The sequence below is a fragment of the Neophocaena asiaeorientalis genome, unplaced genomic scaffold (assembly GCF_003031525.2).
Source record: "Neophocaena asiaeorientalis asiaeorientalis breed wild unplaced genomic scaffold, Neophocaena_asiaeorientalis_V1.1 scaffold82, whole genome shotgun sequence".
In the NCBI taxonomy this organism is placed as follows: domain Eukaryota; kingdom Metazoa; phylum Chordata; class Mammalia; order Artiodactyla; family Phocoenidae; genus Neophocaena; species Neophocaena asiaeorientalis.
Window position 1 is genome coordinate 7498737 of NW_020173068.1, and position 12185 is coordinate 7510921.

General features: G+C 43.2%; 1 protein-coding gene across 4 annotated transcripts in view; it reads left to right on the forward strand.

Annotated features, from left to right (window-relative positions):
• PHF20 (PHD finger protein 20) overlaps positions 1-12185 on the forward strand; it is a 130259-nt gene that overhangs the window by 83019 nt on the left and 35055 nt on the right. For all 4 annotated transcript variants that reach the window (XM_024742905.1, XM_024742904.1, XM_024742906.1 and 1 more), the window contains one exon: positions 3670-3948. In XM_024742905.1, the coding sequence (XP_024598673.1) occupies positions 3670-3948 (279 nt within the window). The remainder of the gene's footprint in view (positions 1-3669; positions 3949-12185) is intronic.

Genomic DNA, 12185 nt, shown 5'->3' on the forward strand with positions numbered 1-12185 from the left:
CTTCTTTTGCGTTTTAGTTGAGTTTTTACCCTTCTTGAAATAATAAAGCATAATATGCTGAAAATGTTGCTTTTTTTTCCATCTTCAGTATTAAAAATGGCTACACAAAAGTTCATCAGTTTTGTTAAGGTTTTTTGTTTAATGCATGCTGATATGACAGCTGTCACATACAATCTAGCAAAATTGTTTCGTATGAAGTTAAAGACAAGTGCAACTAGAGCCATCTTACAGAAAAAACAGAACGAAACTTTTGGCCAACCCAGTATCTGTCTCTTGCCACATTCCATAAATGACATAAGCCTGTTTATCAAGATTATTTTATATTTGAAATAATATATATACATTCTTTTCTAAATATTCTTTCTTTAAACTTCTACTGGTCTTTATTAAAAGGAAAACTATTATCTGAAAACAAAGACCCAATGTAGTCTCAGGCTAAGTCTCATTGACAGAACCCCTCAAGCTACAGCCCAGGCACCTAATCTTGGCACTAGTGTTGTCCTTGACTCTGCCCTCTCTCTTCCCATCTCAAACTCTGGGGATTCGCTTCCTACCAGGATATTCCTCTCCAGCCAGGCAAGATATCTCAGCCTCCAGGACCCCACCCTTCCTGCCAGGATGGTGGCCACAGGGTCATCCCCCTATCCCCGCCCCCTACACACCCAGTCAAGGTGACTGCTACACACGCGGGGCCATACTCTCAAATCCAGATGTCTTCATTGTCTTGTCAGCACCCTGGATACACTTGAAACGTCTTTAAAGTCTCCAGCCCATTAACAATAGGGTCACTACAACAATAAGGCAGGTGCAAACTCCTCTGAGCTCAGTGTGGTGGCGTACAACCTCCTAAAATCCGAGACTTAGGTTCTCCCACCCCACGTCACTCCCTGGGGCATAAGAACTACTACTCATCCCTCAGGCCTCAGCTCGAAGGTTTCTTCTCTAAGAAGCCTGCCCGGCACTCGACAGGCCGAGCCGGGCGCCCTCTCCTGGGGGCCCCGTGCCCCCTCAGTCTGGGCAGAGATGACACCCGGAGTCGGCAAGTGTGCCCGCCCCGGCCCCTTCCAGGGCCAGGGGCTCCTCGGGTGCAGGAGGGAAGCCGAAATGCACAGTTACGGCGTCCACGTGCTGGGCCTGCGCGGGATTGGGTGCCTGCTTCTCAGACGGGAAGACTTTAACTCCATGAAGATAGGAGTCCCCCGGTGGCCCACAGGCCTTTTTCTCGGCGCTTCCCGACGCCTAAATATTCTTTTCCATTCTAGTTTATCCCAGGATATTGAACAAAATGATAACTATATAGTAATAAGAGCTGATATTTATCGAACACTTATTATGTGCCAGATGTTTTTCTAGAATATTTGCACATAATTCATTTAATTCTTACACCTCAGTGAAGTAGTTACTGTTATTACTATCTCCACTCTGCACATGAGGAAACTGAGGAGGCAGGAGGAGTAATTAGAGGAGCTAGGATTTGAACCAGGCTGTCCAGCTGCAGAGCCCACACTTTTAACCACCACCCTGTCTTTGCCTTATGCAAATGGCCCGTGTGTGTACACAAGGGTGCAAAGGTTTTCAATAGAAAGAGTGGCAATTCTTCATGGAATTGGTTCAAAGTTCTCATTTTTAACTTTTTTTTTTAATTCAAAGGTATTTGTATTTTGGCATTCTTCTTTTCTATTATAAATAAGTTGATCACAAACAGGGCTTCAAACACAAGCCAAAGGATGGCTGAGTTTACTGTAGCTGAACTTGACTGCTGAGGTCTTCAGGTGATAGTAGGCAGGGTTGATGCTCTCTGACCTCCTCGGACCTTAGCTTTCTTCACACAGTGGTAAGTGGAGTTTTCTGCAGTGATTTTTTGAAACAGTGTCAGATGGAAAGGGAACTGTTAGGTTCGACCATATGAAATGGCCAATATCTAATCTACAAAAACGGCAAATTCGTATGGTTCAACTTAATAGACCGAAGGGGAGGAAGTTCCACAGAAACTGTTCGTATTTTAAGGAAGAATTTTAGGATGTATTGGAGGTTTGAATTTTGAATTTCTTCACTGACTTTTTTGTTTTTCCTGTACAACTATTTGCGTGAGAAGTATGTATTCCATTTCATTTCATGTTACTTTTTCTTAACTGTATCTGATTTGAACCTCTTTGTTATGTCTCTTGTCATGGATAGAAAGTGATTTAAGGCATTATGCTTTGGGATGTGTATGTGTATATAATTTGTTACTTGTTTAAATGCCTATGTAACAGAATCCGTCAGATTATCAAGCCTACCAGTTTTATGTATGTATGTATGTATGTATGTATGTATGGCTGCGTTGGATCTTCGTTGCTGCATGCAGGCTTTCTCTCACTGCAGCGAGTGGAGGCTACTCTTCGTTGTGGTGTGCAGCCTTCTCATTGCAGTGGCTTCTCCTGTTGTGGAGCATGGGCTCTAGGCGTGTGGGGCTCAGTAGTTGTGGCTCATTGTCTCTAGAGCACAGGCTCAGTAGTTGTGGCACACAGACTTAGTTGCTCTGCGGTATGTGGGATCTTCCCAGACCAGGGCTGGAACCCACGTCCCCTGCATTGGCAGGTGGGTTCTTAACCACTGTGCCACCAGAGAAGTCCCAAGCCTACCAGTTTTATAATCATACCCTAGTGCTGATTTTGAAATGTAGAGGATGATTCAGATTGAGCTTAATAATTTTTTTTAATTCCTTCTGATTATGGAATGGTACTTGAAAAAATAATCATAATATTTACCAGAAGTTCAGCATGCTATTCACTTCTAATGGAAATTGTGTCATTGCATTTAGGAAAAATTTGATTCAGTCAAGAAAGTTCTGTCCATTCAGGATATTCCTGGGTGACTTAATCTGTAGAGTAGGAGTGATTTGAGTTTATGGTGATTGCTCTCATTAGGGTGAGGGCATTGTGAAGGGAGTCTTCAATAAACTGAGTTTCTAACACTCATGAATTCCTTGTGACAGCATTACTTTTTGTCATTGATTCATGACAGACCATTGCCTTCAGTTTATTTGGTTTGGGGAGAGGGTGTCAGACTTTTTTTTGTCTCTTTGAATTTGATCATTGAGTTCTCCAAGTTTTCCACATGCCTTCCAGCTCCATTCAGTTGGTTGTCTTTTTTTCCTCCTCTTTTCTGAATCTTCTTGATCAGAGTACACGGTAGTGAAATCTCAAAAGCGCAATACTAAAAGCTTTGTAATAGTTACTCTCCTTGTGCGAAAACCATTGTAAGATCCTTTCAGTTTCATAAAGAGATCCCACCAGAATATTCTCTAGTCTTGTCTACACAAAGGTATCGGGATGGTAGAAAGTCTGAATCTGGTTCAACCTATGAATAACAAGTGTTAGGTTGGATCCCTGATTTTTTTTTTTTTTTTAGGATTTTCCCTTGTTCTTCTGAAACCCTGAGAACTTGTGTGGCTGCTTTAAAAAAGAAAAAAAAAAGTTGATCTCTTCTTTCAAAAGATGAATCACAGTTGAGTCTCTGTTATTTACCCTGAAGTTACACCATTCTTTCAAACAGCAGTAGTCATTGATGTCTCCGTCTACATATGCATGCTGCGCTCTCACTCTCTGTTGCCATGTGTTGTGTTAACGCATGTATTGTAATAGTTCGAATAAGCATGAGGGATCTTTGTGTTTTTTTTTTTTTCAGTAACAAATACTTGTAAGAAAACAGATGATTTTGTGACATCTAAAGCACCAGCTGTCGACCTAGATCACAAGTTTAGGTGCAAGGTTGTGGATTGTTTAAAATTTTTCCGCAAAGCCAAACTGTTGCACTATCACATGAAGTATTTCCACGGAATGGAGAAGCCACCAGAGCCAGAGGAGAACTCAGGAAAGAGGCATGTCCAGACGAGGGGCTCTTCAGCTTCAGACAAGGCCAGCCAGGAGAGCCTGACCAGGAAGCGGGTCTCGGCCAGTTCCCCAAGTAAGCATTTTGGTTCTGGGTTGTATCTGTACCACGAAGGGCTGACACAGAAAGCGGGTGTTAGGTTGGTCTGGTCCAGTTGAATCCCTCTAAATTGAAAATGACAAGCGATCCTCAGGAATTGCCTTGTGGAGTTGCAGCCTTCTTGGAGGAAGTAGAAATGCCTGACTCTTATTCTTACCTCCACCTCTTGCTGCTCAAGTTGACCCTTGACAAAGTCACTTAGCCTCTGAAGGTCTTGGTACTCTTGGTATGGAGTGGGAACAATCAAGGAAAGGGAGCTCTGTTAGAAGCCAGCAGGAGAACCAGTGCTCAGAACAGCATGGGTGCAGTCATCCCATCCCTGCTAACAGGACAGAAGAACTAAGAGGTGATGTGGGATTCTCCTTCTGGGTCCAATTTTGTCATAATTGCAACCGAAGATATTTTCTAACAACACTGTTTATTTTACATAGAAACTACAGTGGTGGTAGTAAGGGTTACCATAAAATCTCATGTTCACGTTTTATTCTAAAACTTACAGAAATTGAAGAATTACATGTTCCTTGGGAGTTTCAGAATAATTAATGAGTTTCCAGTAAATTCTACAAGCTTCCCAGCTTCGTTTTACCTGAAATTGTAACATCACTATATATTTTTTGGCTTGAACTTCTCTGTTAAAATACACAGGCATTAGATGGTATATGGAACTCCTGGGACATCTGACAGTGTTCCCAAGGGAGTACAGAGTTGGGTTTCAGACAGCAGGTCAGGGCCATGCAGACTAAGGTGATCTCTGACCCTGTGAGAGGTCAGTTCTTAGCCAGGCTGTGAAGACATAATGTGTCAAGTGGCAGTTTCTTAGTCATATGTGCTGCATTATCCATTAGAAATATAATGTGAGTCAGCCTGTAACTTTTTCTTCTAGCCACATTTTAAAATGTAAAAAGAAACAGGTGAAACTTCTTTCTTTTTTTCTTTTTTAATATTTATTTATTTGGCTGAGTTGGGTCTTAGTTGTAGCACACAGGATCTTCGTTGTGGCACACAGCCTTCTCTTTAGTTGTGGTGTGTGGACTCTGGAGCTCGCAGGCTCAGTGGTTGCAGTACATGGGCTCTCTGGTTGTGGCGTGTGGGCTTAGTTGCCCCACAGCATGTGGGATCTTAGTTCCCCAACCAGGGAACGAACCCACGTCCCCTGCATTGGCAGGTGGATTCTTTACTACTGGACCACCAGGGAAGTCCCTGAAATTTCTTTTAATAAATTTTGTTAACTCAAAATATCCAAAATACTATTATTTCAGCATGTAATCAGCATAGAAATTACTATTTAATAAGCTATTATGTATTCTTTTTCTTGTATTAAGCCTTTAAAATCCAGTATGTGGAACTTCCCTGGTAGTACAGTGGTTAAGAATCCACCTGCCAATGCAGGGGACAGGGGTTCAAGCCCTGGCCCGGGAAGATCCCACATGCTGCAGAGCAACTAAGCCCGTGCGCCACAACTACTGAGCCTGTGCTCTAGGACCCGTGAGCCACAACTACTGAGCCCGCATGCCACAACTACTGTAGGCCATGTGCCTAGAGCCCCTGCTCCACAAGGGAAGCCACCACAATGAGAAGCCCACGCACTGCAGCGAAGAGTAGCCCCTGCTCACCACAACTAGAGAAAGCCCACCCACAGCAACAAAGACCCAACACAGCCAAAAATAAACAAATAAAATAAATTTTTTAAAAATCCAGTATGTGTTTTACATTTATGGAACATTTCAGTTCAGACTAACCACATTTCAGGTGCTGGTAGCTGCATATCTGGTGGCCACAGAATTGGCCCACGCAGCTCGATTACTAGCTGTAGACTAGCTGTAGGCAGTCTAGCTGTGCACTTGGTGAGCCCAAGTATTGAGCTAAAAGGAGCTGCCTGAGGAAGGCCAGCTGGCCAGTAGTCACCCAGGAGGGGCTCCCCATGTGGGCTGCAGGACGTGGCAGCACTCTCCACCTTAGTGACTTCACCAGAGTCCTGCTCAGGTACCCACCAGTGGATGGATATCTCTCAAAGCCGGGTGGTCTGAATCAGATAGCAGTAAATGATGCTTAATGCCAGGTGCCAGTTATTTATTTAAAACGAAGCCAACAGCTATCAAAACTCCTCTGTCTAGCTTAGACCTTCTTTATTGAGCATTGGAGCAGAGCACTGGAGTTAGAAGTGCCTCAGGCTAAGATAGATTGACTTGTTCATTCAACGACTGTTTATCGAATGCCTCCCTTCTGGAGAGTAAAAAGGAAACCTAGGTCTCATTCTGCCTGGTGCTCTTGGTTGTGGGTATTCCTGGCACAAAGAAGAAAGGACAGGCTCAGTTGTTAGATGGGAGCGTCCTCTTGCCTGGGCAGTGCTTGTTTTATTAGGGCCGCTGATTCCTTAGGGATGTTAATAATGTCTTACTGGCCAGTCCCACTGGCTTTGGTGGCCATTCTGTGTCCTTTAGATAAGCTTATATCTCTCTGCCATTGAATACATGGTTCATTCTGGGGGCAAGCTTATTTCTGAGAACTTGAGAGAGACCTGTCAATGAGATCCTTTCCTCCCCTCCATGTGTCACCTGGCCCAGGTCTCACCTGGAGCAGTGGCCAACTCAGCTGCCTGGGAGTCACTGGATGACTTGTTAAAAGTACAGATTTGGGCTTCCCTGGTGGCGCAGTGGTTGAGAGTCCGCCTGCCGATGCAGGGGACGCGGGTTCGTGCCCCGGTCCGGGAAGATCCCACATGCCGCGGAGCAGCTGGACCCGTGAGCCATGGCCGCTGAGCCTGCGCGTCCGGAGCCTATGCTCTGCAACAGGAGAGGCCACAACAGTGAGAGGCCCGCGTACCGCAAAAAAACCCAAAAAAACCAAAACAGATTTATTGGACCCAGCTTTACAGCATTCCAATTGAGTGGCTCTAAGTTTAGAATCTGTAGTTTTTGTACACGCCCCCCCCAATATAAAAGTGACGTATGATTGCAGTAAAATCCATACAAAAGAATACTAAGGGGAAAAGCCTCCCTCCCACTGGTAGCCCTCCCTCCCTTGCAGATATACCTATTTTTAACAAACTCTTTTATAACTTTTCAGATATTTTCTGTGCGTATCCAAACTGCACATTTCTTATATGTCTAATAGAAAATATCTTTTTATACAGTTGGTATCATATGCAGCTTGCTTTTTTCATTAAAGATACCTTGGCCCTCATTTCATGTCAGCATAGATATGTGGCTCTACCTCATTTTGACAGTGGCCATTATTTCGTTGTATGGGTGTACTGGACTTTAAACATTTTCCTACAGAAAATTATGATTCACTCATTTTTTCACTCTTACCAAGTGCTAAAGCAAAGTAAACCTTCCTGAAGATTAATTTGCTCTTGTGTATGAATAAATTCATGCGATAAGTTCCTGGAGGCGGGATTTGCTTGGGAAAAGGGTATGCATATTTAAATTTCTGATAGATGATGCCAAATCACCCTTCAAAGAGCTTGTACCAGTTTGTAATCTCCCACCAACTGGTTGTGCACACCAGTTTCTTTACAATCTTATCAGTATTATCAAATTAAAAATTTTTGCTAATCTGATAGGTAAAAAATATTGTAGTGACTTTAGTCTTTTATTTTAAAACTTCTGGAATATTTTAAATATATAGAAAAGTACACAGGATTATATATAGCAAACGTGTATGCATCTAACCCCCACCTACACTTAAAAATGTTAACATTTTGCCATATTTCCTTCAGATTTTTTTTTAAGGGAAACAAAGCACTAGGATGAGGTACAAACCCCCTGAATTGCTTTTCCTTTCTTTCCCTTTATGCTTTCCCAAATACATGCATATATGTTGAGAAATAATGTATAGTATTTTAAAAAAATTTTTACTGGAGTATAGTTGATTTACAATGTTGTGTTAGTTTCTGCTGTACAGTAAAGTGACTCAGTTATACATATACATATATCCACTCTTCTTTAGATTCTTTCCCCATATAGACCATTACAGAGTATTGAGTAGAGTTCCCTGTTCTATACAGTAGGTCCTTATTAGTTATCTGTTTTATATAAAGTAGTATGTATATGTCAGTCCCAGTCTCCCAATTTATCCCTCCTCTCCATATAGTATTTTCGAGTGTTATTAACATTTATATTGGTAAATGATAGAGTATTTTATGTCTTCTAAAAATATGTATAAATAGTATCATATTATACTTAGTCTTTTGGAACTTGCTGCTTTTTGTTTAGCATTATGTTCGTCTTCATCCCGGTTGAAACCTGTAGGTGGATCTCGTTGATTCTTCAGCTGGTGTTTGTATTGTGGGGTTTTGGGCACGCCCATCCGCCCTTCTAGGTGTAACTTTTTTTTTTAAACAATAGTTAAGTATGCCAGAGTTTCTTTAACCCCTTCCTACTCAGGGTCATGAGGTTTCTAGTTTTTTACTTTTGTAGATGATGCTTCAGGGACTGCCTGTGTACACATCCCCTGTGCGTGATCATTTCTTTTGAGTATTTACCTAGACGAGGAATTGCTAGATGGAAGGGTTTTAGTTAATGTACCAGAATGTACTTGAAAATGGTGGTTCTGACTTCAACATTCCTGTCAGCTCTGTGATTTGTCTATATCCCCACCAGCTTTTGGTATTATCTGACATAAGTTTGCCTAGTCTTAGGAATTTGAAGTGATTAGCTCCTTGTTTTTCCTCAAGGAGAAAAACGTTTGTTTTGTACTTTTTAGATGAGAGTCGTAATTGTTACAAACCTCCCCTGTTTCTGCTGGGCTCCCACCGCAGCGCCATTCTCGGACAGCCTGAGAGAGGAAACCGTGATGTGAGGGATTTGGTCTGCTCTGAGGACGGTTCTCTCTGAGCCCCTCTCTCTACGGATTGGCCTGGCTTGCTGGTTGGCTCTGGTCAGCTGACCTCTGACTTTAGTCTGCACCCTCCCCTCCTCCTTCCCTTTTCAGTGCTGTGGTGGAAGGAAGGAAGGAGCAGTGGTCGGGGAGCCTGAAGGTCTGAGTTTGAGACCCAGCTCTGCCACTCAAAGTTCTGTGGTATTGATTAAATCCCTCATCTTCTAGTATGTAACATGGAGGTTAAACTACTTGCCCCCTCCAAAATGCTGGGAAGGTCTTTATGTTAGGCATTTAAAATTATTTTGAAATGTGCACACATGTTCAAAGCAGCACTCTTCTTAAGAGCCCTAAATTGGAAACAGCTCAAGTGTTTATTCACAGTAAATAAATGTGTGAAGAATAAACCGAGTAAATAAATTGTGGTGTCTTGATACAGTGGAATACTATACAGCAGTGAGTGAATGAGCTACAGCTATACCCACCAACATCTCACAAATATAATGTTGAGCCAACGGAGCTAACATAAACTCATATATATGATACGGTAGATATGTATATAAGGTTCAAAAACAGATTAGAATGAGTCTGTTATGTTTGGGGTCAGTACAGTGGTTATCCTTGGGGGTAGGTGGATGAATGACTGAAAGTGGGGCAGGAAGGAGACTCCTGGGGTGCTGGGGTTCTGTTTCCTTATCCGAATGGTGATTATAACGGATAATCATGGTAATTGTCCGAGGAGGCACCTTGCCCTGAGTACAGGGTGGGTGTTCCTGCACAAGAGGGTGTGCGGACCTCTTGTTTGGTTTTGGAATTCCTGATTAACTACACTTGAGGGTCTTGATTTGTGTTGAGTAATATGAGCAGGCTTGGAGTCAGCACACCTGAATTTGAATCTAGCCTCCACCGCTTGCTTCCTCTGTGACCTTGGGCAAAGAACTGTGAGCTTCAGTTTCTCCATCTGTGAAATGGGGATACGTACCTACCTCAGAACTTTGTTACATTAAATGACCTAATGTAAAATGCTTAGCACAATGTCTGGCCTACAGTAAACTCTTAATAAATACTAGGTCTTTATCTTAGTGAAAACATTAACCCAGGCAGTCAGAGAGCTGAGTTCTAAACTCATCTGACCTCTGGTAAGCTGCAAAACCGATAGACAAGGTGTTGCCATGTTGATAAAATGAAGAAACCTGAGTGAGTGATTTTCTATTTTTATGTACTACATTTGGGTCTCATACCAGTATACCGACATGGGATTTCTAAAATTCTCTTTCAATGCAGAAGGATCCCTTTCACTGGGGTTTGGAAGTCCCTTGGTGAATTGGGGAAATTTGCCTGACAGGTTTTAAAATAACAAGATCTGCTATGGGAATACTCGCCAGGCTGGCAGGGGTGGACAATTACAAAATGCTTTAGGGGGAACAGAAGGGTATTTTAAATCCCTGTGTTTTAACTTGTTACCCCCCTGCTGGTCCTTTGTAAAACCGGTCAATTTGGTGGCTTAGTGTACCGCACAGGCCTCTCACCCATGTTGGGGTATAGCCTGGTCATTCCTGTACCCTCTCAGATGGAGAGCAGGTTTGTGCAGCCAGGAAGGGACATATCCCCCCTACCCCTACGCCCCCATGTCAGGTGGACACAGACCACACAGACCCTTTCACAGCTCTCCCGGGCCTGATTGCTGAGATTGCCAGCAGTTCCCAGGCTGAAGCAAACTAGACCATTCATCTTGCTGTGCTCTAGCTGGGAAATTAAAAACCTGGCCACTCGTCCTGCCTCTGCCACTAACCAGCAGGAGCCTCAGTTCTCACCATCTGTGAAGTGGGGTCAGTAGACATGTTCAGCCTTCATCACATCGCTGGATATCAGTGAGAGCAAACACAGAGGCATATTCAGCATATTCCATAGGCCGCAGCCCTCCAGAAGGCACCCCCTGTTCCAGGCATTGCCCTCACTTTTTTCACATCAGAGTCTCCCGTTTCCTCATGGATTTGCTGCGTGCTTGACTAACCTGATGACTAAATTTCTTAAGATTTGAAAGAATAAAACCAGCTAAACAGATCATCTGTTCTCTCAGCACATCTAGTTTTCACCTCAGCTTCTAAGAAAGCTCTTATCTTTAGGGGTGGAATTTCAGACAGTGGGGGGAGTTCAAGTGGGGAGATGTTTCAAGGTGAGACTCTGACACCAGGCAGCTTGTGTCCTAGTTCACAGGCAGTGTGAACTTGACGCTGTGCTTAAGTGAAAATCAAAATATTACAGAATGTGTGCTGCTTGGGACAGCACAATTACTGTACTGTAATTGGGGACAGTTATTTGGGGACAATTACTGTAAAAAAGTACTCCCTTTATGCCAAGTACTCTGATTATGGGAACTTGGGTTCTAATAGAGTTCTCAGATGGAGATTTCTGGGGCTTCTGGTCCAGCAGGACCAGAAAATGCTCTGCAGAGATTTATTTTTTGGTCTATCCTCCCCAACCATTTTCCTGCTGGCAAAGTTAGGCAGGAGAAGCAGTTCTGGTCTGAAGTCCACAGACTCTATCTTAGTAGCAATTCTGTTACTGTTCACTTGTGATCTGAGCTCTTCACAGATCTGATTTCCTCCTTTCCAAAATTATGATGTAGGACTAGGTATGAATGAGGCAGGGCTCTTTCATGTGGGGAGAAAAGCACATAAACAGTTACAGTGAGGACTACTAAGTTCTATGTAAAGAATGTGTGAAGTGTTGTGGGAACACATTCAGATTTTGCCTGAAGAGCAGGGGCTGGGATGTCGAGAGGAGGAGGTGACATTTGAGTTAGGCCTCAAAGTGTGAGGGTAGGTAGGGGGTGAACCAGAAGGCAGGGGAATAGGAAAGGGATCCCTATGCTGGGAACAAGCAGAACAAAGTTCAGAGGCATTGAGAGGAACAAACTGTCATGGTTGTCTGTCCCTAAGGTACCCCTTCTGACTCTGGCCTGCAGATGTTTCCTTTTCGCTCAGCCAGGCCTTTAGTCACAGAAGTTAATTTGGAAGGTCAGTTTAGATTTGCTTTTCCAAATGAGGTTTCATAGAATACCAGAATCCATTTAGTAAATTCTCTTCCAGGGGTGAGCTTAGGCTTCCTTGGTGCTTGTGTTTGATTCTGCATAGGTGAGTTCAGTCCTGAGTAGAGGTTTGCTGCAGAAAGAATATTTGAGGATCAAAGGGAGGCTCACCTGTGCTCATTACCTATTGTTACATCCATTTCATTCGTATTCTCACTCTGGGTAAACCTTGGCTTTAGGCTGAAAGGAGCCTTGGAGCACCAGAGTGGGCAGTTCTTTGTATCTTTTCTTGTGGTTCTAGACTGGCCTTCTCACAGAACCGTGCCCTCTCCCCTTAAAGGGAAGGGAGAAATAGGAGTTT